General features: G+C 41.9%; 3 protein-coding genes across 4 annotated transcripts; 1 reads left to right on the top strand and 2 right to left on the bottom strand.

Moving 5' to 3' along the window:
• Positions 1-66: 66 nt before the first annotated feature.
• LOC133905324 (uncharacterized) lies at positions 67-3,718 on the bottom strand. The gene is made up of 7 exons (XM_062347092.1): positions 2,921-3,718; positions 2,752-2,767; positions 2,579-2,654; positions 2,147-2,329; positions 1,657-1,872; positions 1,031-1,506; positions 67-346 (listed from the first exon to the last, which is right to left on the bottom strand). The coding sequence occupies exons 1-7, from the start codon at positions 3,633-3,635 to the stop codon at positions 337-339; spliced, it is 1,692 nt and encodes a 563-aa protein (XP_062203076.1). The 5' UTR covers positions 3,636-3,718; the 3' UTR covers positions 67-336.
• A 1,130-nt stretch (positions 3,719-4,848) lies between these two features.
• LOC133904428 (uncharacterized) lies at positions 4,849-12,465 on the top strand. Of its 2 annotated transcripts, none has more exons than XM_062345935.1 (14): positions 4,849-5,127; positions 5,547-5,646; positions 5,735-5,862; positions 6,076-6,244; positions 6,342-6,454; positions 7,741-7,824; positions 7,900-7,948; positions 8,035-8,126; positions 8,540-8,669; positions 8,821-8,897; positions 8,974-10,559; positions 10,816-11,172; positions 11,252-11,991; positions 12,111-12,465. In XM_062345935.1, coding segments are annotated over exons 1-13 (3,429 nt in total). In that variant the 5' UTR covers positions 4,849-5,125; the 3' UTR covers positions 11,794-11,991; positions 12,111-12,465. The 2 variants fall into 2 exon arrangements, with proteins under 2 accessions (XP_062201919.1, XP_062201920.1); XM_062345936.1 differs by having other exon boundaries at positions 12,135-12,465.
• Positions 12,466-12,567: 102 nt separating this feature from the next.
• On the bottom strand, positions 12,568-18,915 carry LOC133905326 (probable LRR receptor-like serine/threonine-protein kinase At1g67720). Its single transcript, XM_062347094.1, has 15 exons — positions 18,791-18,915; positions 17,560-17,649; positions 16,702-17,207; positions 16,444-16,576; positions 16,290-16,361; positions 16,141-16,209; positions 15,993-16,064; positions 15,673-15,741; positions 15,347-15,501; positions 15,031-15,272; positions 13,968-14,094; positions 13,666-13,731; positions 13,382-13,565; positions 13,154-13,289; positions 12,568-13,062 (listed from the first exon to the last, which is right to left on the bottom strand). Exons 1-15 carry the CDS (start codon positions 18,913-18,915, stop codon positions 12,799-12,801), a joined length of 2,310 nt encoding a protein of 769 aa, XP_062203078.1. The 3' UTR covers positions 12,568-12,798.
• Positions 18,916-20,265: the final 1,350 nt, after the last annotated feature.

Here is a 20,265-nt window from a genome sequence, read left to right on the forward strand (position 1 = left end):
GGTAGGACGTTAGCGTTACAGACCACCATCGAAAGCTAGCAGAACCCATTCCAATGGAACTCAGGCGACGGCAAAAAATACCATTATTTGAGAATTATAGTGTCGAAGAACCATTCTACATTACAGACAGACATATAGGAATACCATTCTTCCACTCTTGACGACTCATATTAGTTTCTTCTCTCCGATGAATCATACGTGCATACATACTTTAGCTTCAGAAGAAGAACCCTAGGGAGGATGAGGAATGCCGTGATTGTGGCTTCCCTCGTATTTGGTCATAGATGACGATGACCACCCCAACGACGACGAATCACGCTCCACGTACTTGCATCTCTAGTATCTCCTGCACACCACACCACCCACAGGTATCCATTAGTCCTTCAGTTAAATCATTGGTGATTATGTCGTCTCACCAATGCAATCCGTAAGGTCATGCTGTTTTGCACTCATGCTAATTAGTTCAAACTTTTCACTAGATGTAGTGCTCTTACAGTGAGACATCAAACCAAACACCATTTAACATCAGAAGAGTATCACCACATCTGCCAAATTGAACTAATCTGTTTTAGCAATTCAACAACAGCTTTTTCTGAATACTTTAGCCACCAAGTTCAAATTGCTAATTAATATTGTTGTCACAATTCTCTTAACTGAATAAATAGATTCATCACGGTATTTTGCTGGAAAAAAAAACAGAGAAACGCCTTGAAAAGACAATTAAGCATGCTTCTGAGGAGACTAATGAAACCACAGATAGCTCAGTGCATCATTCAAGGGCAATTCAGCGGAGCATTTATCCATTTTCACCTCTTTTTCCCCCTAAACATTTATGATTATTTCTCCTAAAGAAATATTAATCATTATGGGATAATAAATTGGCGACAACCACATTGTCCTTATTCATTGCAGACTATCATATGAACAATTGTAGTCCGCTATTTGCCATTCTATGCCACCATTTGCACATGCTCTGTAAAGCAATTATAGTAAGTTCTGAATAGCAGAATGTTTAACAACAAAAACATACCTTTTCTTGTTGTCAGTGAGCTCACTCATTTTTCCAAATTCGTCAAAGCAATTAGAACTGCCTCCGGATGCTCCTATCTGGCTTTCTACTCCGGCATCGTCAGTACCATGCACGTCAGTAACCACAACCTCTGTACTTGTCGATGACATTGGCTTCCTGGGAGGATGAGGCTTGGGGTGGTTGTGCTCACCGTTGTATACAATTTCAGCAATCTGGCCATCTATTGTCGTCTCCACCTTCCTCTTGACAGGGCAGCTTGGGTGAGTGCACTTGTAGTAGCTCCGCGGGAACTTGCTCCCTTTCACCTGCTTCTGCCCATACTTTCTCCAGTTGTAGCCATCATATGACAAACGGTTCTTCATACTGACCATAGGCTTCCTGACAGTGTGGCATGTTGTCAGATGGTCACAAGAGACGACCTGTTCTGTATCTACTTCCATCTCTTCAAGTATGGTACCTGAACCGGCATCCTGCAACTTAAGTTTAGGACATTATTGAAACATGATCATATGATGATATCCTGAATAAGTTCAAAATAATCTATTAGGTGACAAATAGATGCTTCAATTTGAAGTTTCACTTAATCGCAAAAAGAAATACAAACTGAATTCTAGTGTGAGACTTACTATGGTTGCAGTAATTTCTGACGGAAGATCACTCGGTAGCGATGTGAACCGTGTGGTCTTTGGCCTAATTAGATTCGTCTCCTCCAGGACGGTGATTGGTGGGGAACCAGCGGCAGTGAAGTTTTTAAAGAGCTTTGAGAAGGATTTGAAGCTGGAGAAAGGTCTGGAGGCCACAGGCTTCAGAGCAGCAATCTTCTCGTGATCATGCATCTTGCACTGACAGAAAAACAGGGGACAACTCATGAATCTCAATCATCCGAGCAAATGGTTTGCTTGTTTTTAAAGAAGGGGGCAAAAGGCTAATACAGAAGGAAAAATTGGGAAACCTAGAAAAGTAGTCGACCATATATTTCAGATTGGAACTGAAATTTTTTTTTTTTTTGTACTGAAAATTTCAGAACATACTGATGGAATGAAGGTCATTCACATAAGCGATCAATCGAGCAAGGAAAGAAAGTAATGGAAACAGAAGTGTTTTCATAGGTGATACCTTAGTCTTGTGCGTTGTTGCAGCTGTAGACTGGTAGAAACAATGCAAGGGGAAAGAAGGGAGTTGAGGAGAGGAGAAAGAGAAGGTGGTTAGGGTGCATGTAAGTAAGAGTGTAAGACTGTTAGGTATGGACACAAGGGGGTAGATAGATGTCAGATCTGCCTTCCTCACTGTATGCTGGTTTCAGTAAACAAATAGTAAGGTCCATTGTCACAAAATATCACATAGCACATTTGATACTAAACCAAACCAACCGAAATGCATAAGCTACGGTTAAAGAACATAACAGACCCCAATTAAAAAAGATTTGAATTTATCTCACCCACAGCCTGCATTTCCTGGCGAAACCGACAGACTGCATTTTGTGGCGAAACGGTCAACGTGGACAGATGATAGACTAGACATGTCTTGCAACACGATATGCATACTCACCGAGTCACTGGAACACTTCAGTAAGAGACATGCAGCACATATGATGTAGCTAAGAAATTCTGAAACACTGGAATTGCTGTACCAACAAAACAGACTCTCATGTCAACTCTCAAGTGGCATTCAAACAATAAACACACGCGCGCAGATGCATCTGCAATCGTCCAAAAACATACTAGAAGATGAATTCATCTGAGATAGTACCAGTGAATTAGTCAGTCATAAAGCATAAGCCCATGAACAGATGAACTCCAACACCAATCCATCAATACCCAACTAACTAGCAAACATAAGCGTGGTAGCAATGCATTGCAGCATTGATTCGATCTCACAGTCATCATCATCAGTCGGTGAGTGCTTGTCTTGAATTGGCCTTGTTCTTGTCTTGGATGAGGCGAGTGATTAGTTGCAGCAGCTCGGCCCTCATGGCCTTGACGCTCTCAGCGTTCACCTCCCTCCTCACCGCCTCAAACCAATCGCAATCGCAGCTTCCTCCCCCTCCACGCCAGTTGGTCCACCAGGCGCAGATGGCCCTGGCGACCGCCATGACGTAGACGCCGCAGTCGTAGCCATTGGGCTGCCTCGGGGTGGGCCCCTCGACGAGCGGGACCGTCCTCGAACTCGAAAGGAGCAGGGGGCGGATCGCGTCCGCGAGGCGGCGCGCGACGGGGAGGTTGGGTGCGCCTTGGAGGCTGTCGTGGTGGACGAAGCGGGGACCGCAGGGGCTGGTGTTGTCGAGGACGAGGAGGGTCCAGTGGGAGCCGCCCTCGGGGAGGGAGACGTCGGGGTTGTCGTTGACGGGGAGCAGCACGAGGCGGCGGGAGGCCAGGCGGAGCGGGTCGGCGACGGAGGCGGGGTCGGGGAGGTTGGCGAGGAGGTAGGGGATGGAGGGCGGGAGCAGCAGGAGGTCGTCGACGGATGAGAGGTGGGCCAAGTAGAAGGCGATGATGCGGTCGTTGATGAAGCGGGGCCCGCGGAGGATGGCGAGGTCGGAGCGGATGAGCACCACGTCGCCGTGGCTCAGAACCCTCTCCTCCGATTCGCCGTCCTCGTCGCCCATCGCCGCCGAGGATGGACGAGACGACCGGCGGGTGTCTTTGCAAATCGAACCCTTTAGAAACTTACAAATCTCGTCAAGGGGTGTGTTTGTACTTTATAAATAGAAGAGGGCGTGAAAACAAAAAACCCTCGTGATGCACGCACCGTTGGCGTGTTTGTGGGGTCCACTAGTCGGTGACCCGGTGAGCAGCGGTGGGGTGCCATTTGGCGTGTCTGTGGGGTCCACTAGTCGGTGACACACTTCCGTTGGTACACCAAAGCAACTTTGGACTACGTTGCATTTTCAGCAATCTTCATGTGAGCTGCTAAAAAATGGCAACCTAATCTGCCGTGGCCATGCAATTCTGGTGTCCAAGCTATGGCAGCCAATCCCTCTTCTCTTGTCGATAACAACTAACAAGTTTCCTATAAAAACACATTTGGATCTAAAACCTTTAGTCATCTACAAGTTAACGTTTTAAATTGGTGTAAATTTTTTTTTTCACATTGGTTATTTCCCTATATACAAATCGTTTTGAACAATATGATGAGATTATGACTCGATTCTAAACCTATCTTCTTCTTAAAGATTCACACAATAGATGATGTATATGAGTTTATGACTCACACATGTACCAATCATACTCCCAAATAGAAGTTTAGATTGTATATCAAATATCACGACTAACAATATACCAAATATAAAAAAAAAACTGTCATTTGAGGGAGATATGTAATGCATTTTAAGTGAAAATTTTAATTTTGGATTTATAGAGAAAAAACGTAGATAGCAACAAACATTTCATGAACTGTATTGCATTAAGTATCAAGGTTGTGACAAGTGGATATCGACCCACCGTTGGATCATTCGAAACTTTTTTACATGCTGTCCTTAATCTTCAACCAAACACCCGTAGTCCTACGTGGTCTCCTTCGTGCTCATCGTACCATCTCCCTCTCCCCGTATCTAGCTGTCATTGGATCATATCCAAGCTCTTCGACAACCGTCATCGTTGTCGGTTTCACTTATAAAATCAACGACCATCTCTATATTATCCTTAGCTCTATTGGTAGCACCTTCATCAACTCTAATCTAGCAAATCTTGCTTCTAGGTGAGGCTATGGTGCAAGTTGCTATGCTATTGATGTCGCAACTACGAGCACTTTTTTTGACCATTCAACTTGGAGAAAAAGTAGTACGCTATTTTGTGTCACTAGAGGAGAAGTGTAGGAAGAGGAAAGGAATGAGCACAGACAATCCGGCTGCGGCGGCGCTTCTCTCTCCTCTCCTCCTCTTCTTCCTCCCCAGCGGAACGGAACCGCATATACAGTAGTCCCCTGGTCTGTGCTGTTGCCTCGCCTGCCCACCCAAATCCATCCCTCCCTCCTCCACCCACCCCATCCATCCCTCCTCCTTCGATTGATTCCACCCACCCCCGCCGGCTCCTTCCCGTCTAGGGTTTCCCTCCCGCCGCCCGAATCCCGCAATCGGAGACCACCCGTCCGCCTCCAATGTGAGTTCCTCCGATCCCTCCGTCTACACGCGTTTCCCGTTCTTTTTCGCTATTCTACTGCCTTCCTTCCTAGGCGATTTGGTTGAATCCGATCGGAATTTCGGGTTTTTCTTCCCCCTGGTGCGTCTGCCCGTAGCAATCCGATGCAATCCGCTTTGAAACCTTTTCTTTATAGGTTTCTACCGATTGATTGAGATAGGATGGCTGACTCGGTTGAATCCATATGCTCTGTTTATTTGCCACTTCAGTCTTTGATGTATTTCTTCTTGTGCTAAAATATTTCGGATCTCAAGTTCCTGATAGCTTAGGGATTTATTACAGTATGTCTTGTCTGTTCTGGTCCGGGGCATGTTCCACTTCCTCATATTTGGATTGCTAACAACTCTTGTTTCTCTTAATTCTGGCTTCTCATCCATCAGGATGACCATGAGCGACAACGGAGACCGCACCTGCCCGCTCTGTGCCGAGGAGATGGACATCACTGACCAGCAGCTCAAGCCATGCAAATGCGGCTACGATGTAATCATCCTACCATATCGATCACACCGCCCCCTTGCCTCGTTGTCCTTCACAGGCTGCTATTTACTCAATCCTTTTTTTTATGCAGATTTGTGTCTGGTGCTGGCACCACATCATAGATATGGCTGAGAAGGAGGAAACAGAGGGCCGCTGCCCTGCATGCCGCACGCGCTACGATAAGGACAGGATTGGCAAGATGGCTGCCACTTGTGAGAGGTCTGTCGCAAACTTTCAACGATCATGCTTTCTTTCACCCTCCAAGTGCTTCCGTGCATTTGGGATCATCCTTTTAGCTTAGAAAACATGCATATACCTTTTTAGTTTTTATCTTAATTCAGTTAACTTGACCCATGTGTGAAAGTTGACTGATATGCGAAAGCTGTATTGCAATAACAATTTGCAAACTTATGTTTATTTTGATGGAAACAGGACGGTGGCAGAGAAAGTTGCAGAGAAGAAGCAGAAGACCCAAAAGGTCAAACCAAAGGCACCTGCACCAGCAACTGTGGAAGCTAAGAAGCATCTGGCAAGTGTCAGGGTCATCCAGAGAAACCTGGTGTACATAATTGGGCTACCTGCAAATTTATGCAATGAGAGTGTGAGCACCATATCACTATTCACAACTAGATTTCTCCAAGCTGAGTGATATGTTTAAATTGTAGTTCTTGTATCAATACTGTTGTTATTTTTTTTAGGTACTTGAGCGCAGGGAATACTTTGGTCAGTATGGGAAGGTTCTGAAGGTTTCAGTTTCTCGCCCGACTGGGCCTCCTTCCCAGCAGGCATCAGCAAACAACAATATCAGTGTGTATGTCTTTTTGAACCTCATGCTACGCATGCAAGATTTGGTCATATGCATAGACATTATTTAGTTTTTGTTTCGGTACTTATCCTACAATCACTTGGATTGAATAATTATCCTTGGCCTTTTTGCAATTGCATATTCCAAGGTTTTATGCTTTCTTGTACTGCTTATTCTTTCCTAATACTAGAGCAGTGATACTTAGTTGTTATAGGAAAGTAAAGTGAGATTTCAATTATGTCCATGTTCCTGCAAGTAGCACATTTACTTTCAGGTTAATCTGACCTAGTCAGCTGTGTGATTTCCCTGAGGGCTAATTGATTTACAGAGCCATGCATGATATCCTCATAGCCAACATAGCAGATGTCGCTTTTTATTGCTGTGAAATTCTGGGAGTTTCAGATAGATAAGGTGTCTATTTCAGTCATGGCATGATTTCTGCATTATCAGTATATACTTATCTGATTATTATGGCTGGAACATTCCCATGTTTCTGGGCTGAGCTTAGAACCTGCAATCTTGCATGTGTAGCTATTGGATTTTGCTTAGAATTTATCTCTTTATGAATTGCCAGAATTTTCTTGGTTTGAGTGCTTTGTAGTTCTCCAAGGAAATACAATATTTATCTGCTTGTTTCTGGGTTATTGACTTATTTCTCTTGGGAATCCCAAGACACTGGCTGGATATATCTGGAAACTGTGCTATGCCAGAAATATGAAAGCATGGATTGTAGAATCACTTGGGAGATACAAAATGATGCTCTAGTTTGAGTGCTTTGTAGTTGTTGAGGATCTAGAAAATCATGGTTCTCTGTTTTACTTGATCAAGGATTGCAACATTTCATTAGCCCATTAAAGACTTACATATGTGAAAATTGCTTGTCTTTTAGTTTTGGTCTGCTAAAGTGTTTAAGAACCTTTGGGTATTGATTTTCTTAGGCGTTGTTGCAACAAATTATTCCCTCCAGTCACAAATATAAGTGATGGTTTGGGTTGCGTGCAGTCAAAGTATCTAAACTTTGACCATTAATACTTCTTTACATATTGAGATTGAATATTTGAATACGATATGAGCAGGTTTATCTTGAATAGTAGTTTCGTAATATTATAATTTTTCTATACTATGTGAATATATTACAATAGAAACTAGCAGCCAAAGGTATGTATTGGTGACCGTATCTATGTCCAAAACGTCCCTTATTTGTGACTGCAGGGAATATTCTGTTTGTATAGGACTTGGATATAGAAGTTCAGCTCTTGTTTAAATGACTGATTACTGTCAAATTTGTACAGGTATATTACTTATGCCAAAGAAGAAGAGGCCATCCGGTGTATACAAGCTGTACACAATTTTGTCTTGGAAGGAAAAGTTTTAAGGTGAGCTTCTATACTTTGTTCTCTTCCAGACGTTTTACGCAACATAGTTAGTCTAATGGTTATTGACCCTTGCAGAGCATGCTTTGGTACTACGAAGTATTGCCATGCATGGCTGCGGAACATGGTAAAATTGTTGCTTCATTGTGATTGCTTCATCTACTAGTATTCTACCCAGTGCTCTCATTCTGAGTGTTTCTTTATTTTTCTCAGACATGTGGGAATCCAGATTGTCTCTATTTGCATGACGTAGGCAGTCAGCAAGATAGCTTCACTAAAGATGAGATCATCTCAGCATATACGAGGTAGTACTGAGCTATTTTTAACAGGCATTGTGGAAGATTTGTTTCTTTTTCTGCTTGGTCTCTTTTAGCTCTAAGCCACCGTGCCAATCCTTGCTAAAGCTTTCCTTTTCTGCCTAGGCTATTTGTACTCGTACTGTGGCTCCGTTTGGCATTGCAGTTGCTTTTGAAAATCACCTTTTATTTTTCTACTTTTGGATATTGTAGCATATTCCTTGGAGCCATACCAGCAAAATCTTACTATGTATAAGCTGTTGGTGTTCCATGTTAGTTGATTTTGAAAATGATATAGCTGCTTTAATGTGGATGTTTAATATGTTAGTACTGCTTTGATGAACTCCTGTCCCTGCGTGCTAAAACAACACTTATATAGCTTCAGTTGATACTTTCCATTCACTCTTTTATATTCCTATCAGGACTAGGCTGCCTCAGATGGCATCCAGTGTTTCACAAAGACGTGCAGGGACTATATTGCCTCCTCCAGCAGACGATTCCTCTTACAGCACGGTGGCTTCAGCCAGGCATACAGTCAAGAATGGAACACTTGTATGTTCTTTATACTGAAAAATGAAAATGGATTGGAAGTCATGTCTTTTTTTATTTCATGCTGCTTTCTGGTTTAGGTTAAATTGTTGATATTTTCTGTATTCGTTGGTTTACATGATGTTCCTGCATTTACTGGCCTTCTTATGTACAGAATGCCACCAACCAGCCCAGACTTTCACCTCCAAACAGTAGTTCTGGGAGGTCCACACTTCCACCAGCTGCTTCGTGGTATGCTAGCTCTAGGAGTCTTTTTTAAATATTGAAAATGCGAACTGCTTTGCTGATTTTTTATTTGTATGTGCAGGGGGCATCGTGACTTTAATTCCAGAACAACAGCTACTGGGGTGACATCATCACAGTCTCTTACAAAATCAAAATCAGAGCCACAAAGTTCTTCAACGATTTCAAGTACAAGAATACCTTCTTCATGGAATGACGATACAAGTACAGTACCAAACATGTCTGAAGTATGGCAAGTGTCGGAACAAGATAGTGCATCTAAAACCGTGAAGCCATATAAGCCTGGTATTGCCAAGGAAACACAAGCTCTATCATCACTGGAGTCGTCGGTGGACATAGACTTCTCCACAATACCTTCAGCTTGGAATGATGATGACATTGTAGTATCAGATGGGATGTCAAAAGGAAGCGAGGAAAATCAAGTTGCGAATGGAAATGGAAAGCGAACCCATGTAGTGTCTACGTCACCAATGTCACCTAAGAAAGACACAACAGTAAACAGTACCAGCAAAAGTCCTTCGGATTTTGTATCAAGTCTAGTAGCATCTAAATCAGACGTAAAGACTGATGATGGTGACCACCCAGTTACCAATATTGCTCCTAAAAGCCCTACATTAGAAGATATTGGACCTAGGGACTCTGATATTGAGAAGCTAGCTGTTCGGATATCTTCAGTAATATTAGATGGCGAAGATGAGGTTCAGAGTATGGCAGGAGATCAACAACTAGATGCAGTACCATACACTTCTGTTGCGGTGCCCATGGGTCAGAATTTTGACAAGGACCAATCTCATTTGAAGCTTGCTGAGCTCCTGCCTTCAGAAAATAAGGATACTGTTCGTTCTTGTCAATATAGTTCTGATAAGCATCTTGATTGGAGTTCAGAGCTGCAAAGTTGTAGTATGACTCCTTTGAATGATATAGTAAATTCTTCAATGAACTCTGACAAACACCATATTACGCTGCTGGATGGTTCAGTACTACCATCATATTCATCATTTACCCGTTTTTCTAATACATCACATGCTTCATTGTGGAATGATAAAGAAAGTAACCCTACATTGACGATTGGCAGTGGAACTTCCTCGATGATGCAGACCGGGTTGTTGTCTTCAACCGACAACACTTATGACTTGTTAAATGGAAATCAAGATGGGCGAGGAACTGTAAATACACTTGGTAATGTTTCTGGACATCCTGGAATGGAAAGTCATCAGCCTGGAGCAATGGGTTCAGTAAGAACTGATAGCGTAAGAAGTTTTGACAAGACCGTAAATGTAAATAAGGATGAGAACAGAATAATTTCTGATATCTTGTCATCAGAGTTTAATCCGTGGGATGATTCGTACTCGACTGCTAACAATTTTGTTAGGATGCTTAGAGAATCTGAAAATAATGATGTGCCTTTCACCGTGCCTTCATGGAAATCTGGAACCAGCAGCAAGGAGTCTAGATTTTCATTTGCTAGACAGGATAACCAAGGAAACTTCTTAGATTCATCTTTCAGAAACTGTGGTCATCAGCAGAATTTCAGTTTGCTATCCCAGAATTCTCATGGACATGTGTGTCAGAATGGCCTTGCATCCCATTCCCTAGAGAATGATTTTTCAAATAGCAACCCTCTTGCTCTGTCGGATATGGCTACTACTGGTGAGTACTATGATACCTGTGACTTATGCGCCTGACCGAGCAGAATGATGTGTTTTAGTATTGCAATTGAATGTTTTTGATAGGATTCATTATTTATCTCTTTGATCTTATTCTGTGTGCCACACTTTTTTTTCATTGGGCATTGGTAAATATTCTAACTCACGCAAATGGATTGTTGATCTATCGGTTATAATTCTGTGATTTAATGTTTTCATCAGTGATAGTTTGTGTGCTTATGAAGAATTTGCTTTCTCAGGCACATCAAGGTCTAAAGTATCTGCACCTCCTGGATTTTCAGTGCCAGCAAGAGTCCCCCCTCCTGGATTTTCTTCTGGATTTCCATCCCAGGATGGTTTGAATCCCCCTCCTGGGTTTTCTTCTGGAATTTCATCTCAGGATGGCTCTATTCCCCCTCCTAGATTCCCTTCTGCATTTTCTTCTGGAATTTCATCTCGGGAAGGGTCTAATCCCCTACCTAGATTCCCTTCTGCATTTTCTTCTGGATTTTCATCTCAGCATGGGCCTAATCCCCCTTCTAGATTCCCTCCTACATTTTCTTCTGGATTTTCATCACAGGATGGGTCTAATCAGGTGTTTGGCTCAACATACTTAGGTTTGTTTACTGTCTCAATATTTTTTGCTTCTTCTCCTAAAGCAAGTTCAATTTCTCATACTTTTGCGGCACTTGGCAGAAACTCGTTTCCGAGATAATCTTTTGGGTGGCAACACTAATCATTATCAACCTCAGTTAGCCAGACACACAAGTGACATAGAATTTATTGATCCTGCTATATTGGCTGTGGGCAAAGGGCGGATGCCTGGAATTGGTGATTCTGGGCTGGAGATGAAAAATACGCCTGGTTTTCCAGCACAGTTGCAAACATCAAACAGTGATCCAAGGATTCAGTTACTCATGCAACAGAATGTGCAGTCTCATCAAAACATGAGATTCACAGAACATAGTGAAGATGCATTTAACCTTATGAATGATAATTATCTGGCATCCCGACTGCTACCACAGAACCATGGCTCTCTATCCCCTTATGCACAGATGCCACCCCAACAAACTAGGAACTCACAGCATACAAATGGTCACTGGGATGGCTGGAGTGATTTGAGACAGGGGAACAACACTCCCATGTCAGACATGTCGAGGATGCTGTATCCAACTGAAGCGAACAACTTGCACATGCTGGGTTCAAATGATGTTTATAACAGAGCCTTTGGAATGTGATTGTCCTGGGAGATGGGGCTTTGATCTGAGATCTTCTAACTTGGGCGTTTCTCTAGTTCTGAAAGTAACTGGTTGCACAGCGCATAGTATTCCTCAGCTGGATAATGGTGATGTGCACATGAGTGTTTTATTGGGAGGCAGTGGATTCAAAATGACCAACATGAACTTGAGTTTTTGTCCAGCCCTTTCAAATACCAGGTATGCATGTCGCTATACTATTGAGTTGGTGGAATTTGGGCGTATTGATGTAGTATTTGTAGGTTGCTTGCTACACCCCTTTCAATTTAGTAACCTTTGCTTTATTGCTTGTTCATCAGGTTCTCTATTATGCGAAATTGTAGGAAAGATGCGTCCAGTACAGCAGGTGGCCGTTGAAGTACATATATACATGTGGTTTGTGGTTGCTTTATTGCTTGTTCATCAGGAAGCTAAATAAGCTGGCTGGAGAAGTTTCGATCAACTGTGTATGCAACATCTGGGTTTCTTGTGTCGTCTATAACCTACCTGGGTCATGAATGACGTGTTGATGTTGTCGTAGGTTGAGAAACCAAAAGTAAGAGTCCCTTGTTTGTACATGATGTGTTTGTCAGTTACTTGCTCCTTTTGCTGGTGCACAAGCCTGGAGCTGAGCTTTTGTTGGGTACTAGTATATTGAAGAAGGTTAACAAGTCATCTGCTGTTGCCACAAAGTATCGTACCAAACCTGGCTATTAGACAACATCTAGTCTAGTCGCCCATCCTAGCACATTTAGGATTTCCCTTTGATGCCTGCCTGCCTGCCATTGATGAATGATATCGTTCTGTCTGCAAAGAAAGCACGTCTTGGTCATCTCGTGCCTTTTGTTTTCATTTCGGTAACAAATGATCAATCACCAAGGATTTGCTTCAAACTTGCACACATGATTTGCCAAAACTTTCCCTTTGCTTGCTAGTTAAACGGCCTTCCATAACTCAAGGAAGACAAGGGAAGAGATCCTCATCTGGGAGTGAGACAAGGCATACATGCTATCTGAGACCCGGCCGCATGACCAAGGATGATGCATTCTGCTGGCAAGACTTGGACATGAGCTGCTGTTGCATCTGGGGTCCCCGCTCGATGCTGATTGCGCCCTGGATCTCCTTGAGCACCTCCGAGATGCCTGGCCTCTTCACGCACATTATGGCTACCTCCGCCATCATCTTCCACACCGACTGCAGGTCGTAGCCGCCATCTTCCAAAGATTCATCAACCATGGCGTGGATGTTCCCACTCTCGATGTGCGCTCGAGCCTGCCAATTTCACAAACAAAATGTCAATTTCTCTTCTCTTCTCTCCTCTCCTCTCCTCTCTTCTATCCTCTCCTCTCCTCTCTTCTCTTACCCACGCAACAATGTTACGGCAGTTGGCCCCAAAGTTGACATTCGAGATTGGCTCCTGCCCTGAGATGAGCTCAAGTAAAATCACGCCAAAGCTGTACATGTCGCTCTTCTCTGTCAGCTGCTGCGACACATAGTACCTAACCACAACAAAAAAATCCAAGATTTTTTTCAGTCGGAACCAGATGCTACAATCATATCATTTGAAACACCTCGGATTGCTTCGCCTTACTCTGGGTCCAGATACCCAACTATCCCTCGAACTATACTTGATACATGAGAACCGTCCGCTGCAGGTTTCGATAGCCCAAAGTCTGCAACTTTTGCTCTCATGTTCTTGTCAAGGAGAATGTTACTGCTCTTGAGGTCTCTATGAATGATTGTTGGGGAGCATCCAGTATGGAGATACTCTATGCCTGATATTTACAATTTTACATTCAGAATTGTGCGAGCCAAGTTAATTGTTCATTTTTAATCTGCAAGGAGGAAAAATGCAAAAATAGAAAGAGTGCAGACCTTTTGCAGCATCTTCTGCAATCTCAAGAAGCTTAAGCCAGCTAGTTATTTTTTCATCAGCAGCTCCTGTGAACACCAGCAAAAGCTTACACTCATTTGTATATGTTTTTCTATGGGTGCAGTCATCTAACAGTTCATGTTGCTGCTGAGGTAGATCATTGAATAATCAATCTCAAACTGGCGATATTCCTTTTGGGAGGTAAACTAGAGATATCTGATGCGTGGACAACCACATCTCAATCTGTGGGTAGTACTAAAATTTCCTACAAACTAGATTTACCACCAGCGGGAAGGGAACTTACCACAAAGGTGTTCTTTTAGTGTTCCATTATGCATGAACTCATACACAAGTATGTTTTTTCCATCTTGCTGACTGTAACCAAGGAAGGTCACCAGGTTTCTATGATGTATTCTGGAGAGCAATGTTACCTGAAAAAATAACTCATCCTAGTAACTTATTAATTCATCACAATAACCATGCAGAAGAAAAATCATGCATGAAAAATGGTGCATGCAATTCTTTCGTGATACAGCTGTCCAGTAGACCTAGACACACAAGACAATAATGGGCACGAATAGTGATACAAATGCAAGAACACTTGAAATGACATCTTTCAGGCACCTACTCATTGTTAGGAATAGCTACTTATATTCAATGGTAGCCCCAATATGACAATATAAAGAGTACACGAGAGAGTACATGAAAATGACTCTAATAACCTATACGTAAAGGATAATGACTCTATATTACAGGGAAATGACTTTAATAACCTATACGTAAAGGATAAGGGTTCTCTATTCCTAACACCCCTTCAAATACAAGGCGTATAAAATAGTGTTGTATTTGAAAGAGTGAACACTAAGTAGTAAACTTAGACACAATATAAAAACTGATAAATCCAAAATCTATCTCTTCAAAGCCTTTGTAGAGTGGAGCCTTGGTAATCCTATCGAATCAAGCCGAAGAAGTGCAAAGTGAAGCACGGGAGTAGAGTCGTGACAATGACAACAAAAGAATACCCTTGATCAAGAATCGCAACAAAGCAACGACAAGAAGCAAGATAACAAATGAAGTTGTCACTAAAACTACGAAAAGATCTAGATGACAAAAGAATGTCCTAGATCAAGAATCACAACAAGAAGACAAACGAAATTGTCACTAGAGCTACTCCTTTAAAATATATTGTGCCTATACAGATATGCAAGTTTTTTCACCTTTAGTAGGATAAACAATCCCATGGCACAACAGGCTCTAGTTTCACCTCAGGGTTTTGTTCTTCCAAGCTCCAAGCACTACTGAATAAGCTATCCTTATTTCTTCAACACTTGTAGGAGAAACTAAATAAGGCTAGAACGGCAACAGACCTCATTCAAGAATTCTCGGATGCCCTGATAGGAGTCATTTGTGAGAAGCTTGACTGCAATCTCTCTCCCATCTGTCAGCTTTCCATGGTATACTATGCCAAACCCTCCAGAGCCAATTCTTCTTTCGAATTTGTCAGTAGAATCTTCAATTTCAGATAAAGAAAATCTGTGCGCTGATTCTGTAGCTACTTCACTGAAATATGAGCCTAGTTTTTTTGCTGGTGCTGTAATAACAACAGTGTCTGCAGATGGCAAAATAATCACTGCATGCCCTTACATAATACCCGACATGTCAGTTGAGCTAAAGAGTGCATACCATCTGAAGATTTCTTCTTTCTCCTACATGTAAACAAGTAACATCCAATAGCAGCACCCAATAACACAATGGCCCCAATCACCACACATAAAATAATTATTACAGTGTGGCTAATGCCATTGTTTACGATGTGAAGGCCACTGTTGCCTGAGAAGCTACAGGCAGGTAACAAATTAGAACAGATGGGACCATCCTAAGAACATAGCTATTTGATCTACATATGGAAGCATTTTAGTGCCGCTGAAGAATGAAGCTTGTCAAGACACTGTAGTGCTCAAAAGCATGATCTGAAATTAATAATATGCTTGAAGGAAGCTGATACTAACTTGAAAATGATGCTTCTCTTGAAAAGTGCTCTTGGAACCTGTCCGGATAGCTTGTTGTTCTGAACATACCTGCAAATTTTTTAGTTCATAAGAGCAGTCCGTTTGTTTCCATAAAGACCCTTGAACAGTTGTATGAAAAAAAAGACTAAACTACCAGACCACCAGCATCAATGGTCATTCGAGTTTCTTGAGCAGAAAAACAACAGAATGAACAAATAGAGAAAAGACAGAAAGGAAAGAAAAAGGAAATACTGTACTTCCTCCAAACTATGGAACAAATTAACAGAATGACAAAGTGCACATAGGGATGTCGAACTTACAACTCTTTCAAGTTAGGTAGGTCTCCCAAAGAAGGTGGCAATTCACCAGTTAATTGATTGTCCTCAAAGTGACTGGAATGACGAAAAGCACCCTATGTTAGTAGAATAAACTCGGAATAATGTATTATCAAAATATATGGAAACTCACATATACTGCAAATTGTGGCATTCTCTGAAATCAGGAATTTGGCCAGAAAATGAATTACCATCGAGCCTTCTGCATTAACAGAACTAAGTAGATCACACAACAGAAGTCAAAAAATTAGACAAGGAAAATATAAACTATTCAGTCCTTACAGCTCAATCAGCCCTGATAACTTTGTCAGTTCCACCGGGATACTTCCTGTAATGTTCTTCCCAGACAATGTGCTGCAAGAAACAATTCTTTGGTGTCAAATGCTATTACATTAAGCAAGTCAAAATTGAAGGGAGAACAATATGACTATCATACATTGAGAATATCCTTGGAGCAGCTTCTGAACTGCATTGCACCCAGGACCATGATGCTGGTAAGCACGGATCACCACCCTCTTGTGCCCAACCTGCTTGTGAATATCGTGATACCAAGCTAGCCATGGTATTTGCTGTAAATGTTACATACACCAATTTAGTACCAAAGTGGATTTCTTGTTTATTGTACAATGCTGAAACATAAGATTGTTCTAGCCAGGAAAAAGAAACAGTAGCAAAAATATGCACAATTCCTTACCATCTTGAGATCCCATAGTAATTTGGACATATTTGTAAATCTCCATGGCATTCAAAATAGGCCCCTTTGAAGAATCATTCGTCTTCTTGAACCCAAATGAGAAAACGAAAGGAAGTGACACATTCGTGTAGCCAGGTTCATACAGACGATATTTCGCCTGAGCATTCTCCTCCACATCAACGGTCGGTTTACTGAATGCTGGCATGCCTGGGATCACTAACTTAAATTTTCTAGTTTCATTAGGTGCCAAATCTTCGATTTCTGCAAAATATGAGACTCCCCATGCATTTCCTGGGAAGCCTTCCAAATCAAGGCGGTAGTTCAAGGACCCATCCTGGCCAACTACTGCTGTTTGCATGACCTTTTCAGGTGGTTCTTCGTTGGTACCGACGAATATGGGTTTTGTAGTTGATATTCTTTCAGTCCCTGGAGCAACATCAACAAGGTAATTTGCTCTCCTCGCAGAATCGGATTCCCATATTCTATCAAATGGATCATCAGGGTATCTGTGCAACAAGAAACAGTACTCTTCAGTTCTCTGTTCGCATGAAACAAAACATAATTCTGGTTATAATTTTTAACTCATGACAGTAAAGTGAAGTATGATTACAACTTTGTTATGTGCCAGCACAGCACACAGTCACACACTACAGTAGACCTTTGACCTCATCAGGAAAGAGAATCATAAAAAAAATACACACAGCCATAGTTTTACTCACAGGATATTCTGTAAACTGTTAATGTTAAGTTTATAAGTAGAGTAAATCTACATTTGGACATACAATTCTAGCTTTGAACTCTGATTGGAAGCTGTCAACAATGTAAGGGCATGAGTATGGTGTTGTGCAGTAGTAGTACCTGACCGACTCATTACTTTCTGCGCCAAAGTTTATCCTTGCAGACAGTGTAAGAAAGAAGCGAGTCTCATCGTGGAAAAATTGAGCGCAACTGCAGATGTTCAGTCTAGAGTTTTTCAATTGAATTTCCGACGAATTTCCATTATGCAAAAAATATTGAAAAATACCCTCCTGATTTTCCTTGAAGTGCTAGAGAGATGAGTCGCAAACACGAGCACGGCCAAAGGGAGATCCAGCACCGGCTCTTTCTGTTTGTGTCCTGTCTTGGCCACTTGGTACAGAGGCATCAGATGTAGATCAGCAGCTGCATTGTTATCATTGTTCCCTCGTTGGTCGAGTTTGAGACAACTCTCTCGCTCTTGTTATCCCATCTTTTTCCCAGATGCTTTAAGGACACCCCAAAAGTTGAATGTATCTATCTATCAATCTATCACTCGTCTACGTAGCTTTTTTACACCAGAGCAGACGAGCAGAGAGCATCAGTGGAGTGGAGTGGAGTGGACCATGATATGATATGATTCCGTTCCATCATCTCATACTACAAACAAGCAGCCATGCAGGGTGTGTGTCAGAAAGTGTTTTTGTGATGCATGGATGAACAATACAGTATTCCATTTCCATCCATAGATGGTTGATCAGAGCGAGGAAATACTCCACTAACTAGCTAGTCTTGAGCTTTAAGCATTCTCTCGATCGAGATGGATGCACGGCCTTGCAATTATTGTTATTGTTAGTGGCCATCCAATCCATCATACTCAACCAGGGCAGGGCAGGGGGCACGCTTCAAAGCTAAGCTAAGCCAAAATCCAGACCTAAAAAAGATCCAGGGGGCAGAAAAGAGGCGATAATGATTTATTTTCCATGCTCCGGTCTCATTTTCTGACGCCTGGTGAAGTTTTTTTTAGCCGGAACGCGCCTGGTGAAGTTATTAACTTACTCTGCCTTTGTTGGAAAAAAAAAAGGGGCTAACTTAATTTAGATACATACACGGTAGATATTGAGTTGCATGTATTGACCAGTTAACGTCAAGAGCTTTAAGTTGATGAGTAAATTAAGGTGAATAGTGAAATACTAAACATGGACACAAGAAAAAACTTAAGGTCAAGAGAAAATGGAGTCAAAGTGAACAGTCCCAGATCTGATATTTTCTACCTTGTGTCACTAATCAATCGATGGCATGCACACACGAGGCAAAAGGTAGGACCTAATTTGTTTGAACGAATTCGTCGTACCTTTGCTTGTTGGTAACCGAGTGTTCTTGCAAGACTGACATTGCTAAAAGGAGGAGATGTCCTCTGTCTTTTTGAATGTTCACGTTGAAGGACAGTGCCAAGTTGATAGACATATATGTAGGCATGCGTGCACCCAAAATCACCCCGGTACGTCCTTCGCATGCTAGTTTAAAGCACAATGGAAAGTTTGCTAGACATGTATGGCACCTTACATCTTTCATGGTCAAGAGTAATTTTCAAAAAATTATAACTATTTTAACATATATTAAAAAACTATAATTTTTAGTAGCTATTTTAAAAACCTATAACTATTTTAACACATATTATAAAAAAAATATAATTTTCTTACTGTTAACTCATGTGTCATCCTTTATGGCATATAACAGAATGATTAATTATAGATCCACCTGTTATCCTCTTTTACCTCACGATCTATTTCGGTTTTACGGCAACCAGCACTGAAAAAAGTTTTGGTGATGTAGAGGTGAAATCTAGGCAACTGACGCTGGTCGGGGGCAGAAGCGACTCCAGCGGCTTTGGCAACAGTTCCACAAGGGAGGATCGGAGGGCATCTAGCTACGGAGCTGCGATGATGTGGGGAATCCGACGGGCTACTCATCACTTTCTGGAGAAGCTCCAAATCGGAGAGGAAATTGAGTGATGGCTTTTGAGGAAAAATGAGCTCACCGTGAGCAACCAATGGCTGCCTCGATTGTCTTGCCGCGACTGAGAGCAAAGACTCGACATGTCCTTGTTAATATCCCCTGCTCCATCACTGTCAGCCATAGGCTCTCTCTCTCTCTTTCTTGCTCTCTCTCCTCTCATTCGGTTCAAATCACTCTTTCTCTCTCTTAAACAGGGAAGAGATTAGTGGGGGAAAAGAAACAACGGAGAGGAGAACCGATCTGGCCCGATTTTGACGGCAAGCATATGTCAAATCTGGTTAAGATGGAGGAACTGTTCGGTTCGGTTTTTTTAGGCTTCTGAGAGTAGAAGCTCAGAAAAAATCGAACCAAACAGTTTAGCTGTGAGCTATTTTTTAAAAGTTGAAAAGTTGGTTTCTAATGAGATGAACGAAAAGTTGGTTTCTAATGAAATAAGCTAAAAGTTGAGAAGCTGGTTGAGATAAGTTTTTCTGTTTTTTCTGAGAAACTAAAATTTATTGGAAAAGCTAATAGTAAAAAATTATCGGTCAGAAGTCAAAAAAATCAAAATCCTCAGCCCAACCAAATAGATCATGAGCCTTTTAAACCACCAGTGAGCTCGAGACAACAGGTGGGTGGAGCAGCTCTTCAGTGCCGTTGTAGATATAGTATATCCAGCCATCGATAAAAGAATCTACAACTATATATAAATATATAAAAGATCAAGTTACTACGGAAATATTAATCTCCTGTTCATCATCTTTGATGGTAGAGGTAGGATGCAAAGTTGTTCCTCTATAATTAGGGAGCTGGTTAATACTCCTCTACAAA

Source organism: Phragmites australis, chromosome 22, assembly GCF_958298935.1.
Source record: "Phragmites australis chromosome 22, lpPhrAust1.1, whole genome shotgun sequence".
In the NCBI taxonomy this organism is placed as follows: domain Eukaryota; kingdom Viridiplantae; phylum Streptophyta; class Magnoliopsida; order Poales; family Poaceae; genus Phragmites; species Phragmites australis.

Coding starts and splice junctions, on each gene's coding strand:
- LOC133905324 (XM_062347092.1), bottom strand. CDS start 3,635: ATGGGCGACGAGGACGGCGAATCGGAGGAGAGGGTTCTGAGCCACGGC. Junction 1,873..2,146: donor CAACAACGCACAAGACTAAG/GTATCACCTATG, acceptor TTTTTCTGTCAG/TGCAAGATGCATGATCACGA. Junction 1,507..1,656: donor CAGAAATTACTGCAACCATA/GTAAGTCTCACA, acceptor CCTAAACTTAAG/TTGCAGGATGCCGGTTCAGG.
- LOC133904428 (XM_062345935.1), top strand. Junction 8,898..8,973: donor CTTCCACCAGCTGCTTCGTG/GTATGCTAGCTC, acceptor TTGTATGTGCAG/GGGGCATCGTGACTTTAATT. Junction 10,560..10,815: donor GTCGGATATGGCTACTACTG/GTGAGTACTATG, acceptor TTGCTTTCTCAG/GCACATCAAGGTCTAAAGTA.
- LOC133905326 (XM_062347094.1), bottom strand. CDS start 18,915: ATGCCTACATATATGTCTATCAACTTGGCACTGTCCTTCAACGTGAAC. Junction 16,210..16,289: donor TTATCAGGGCTGATTGAGCT/GTAAGGACTGAA, acceptor CTGTTAATGCAG/AAGGCTCGATGGTAATTCAT. Junction 16,065..16,140: donor TGCCACAATTTGCAGTATAT/GTGAGTTTCCAT, acceptor TCGTCATTCCAG/TCACTTTGAGGACAATCAAT.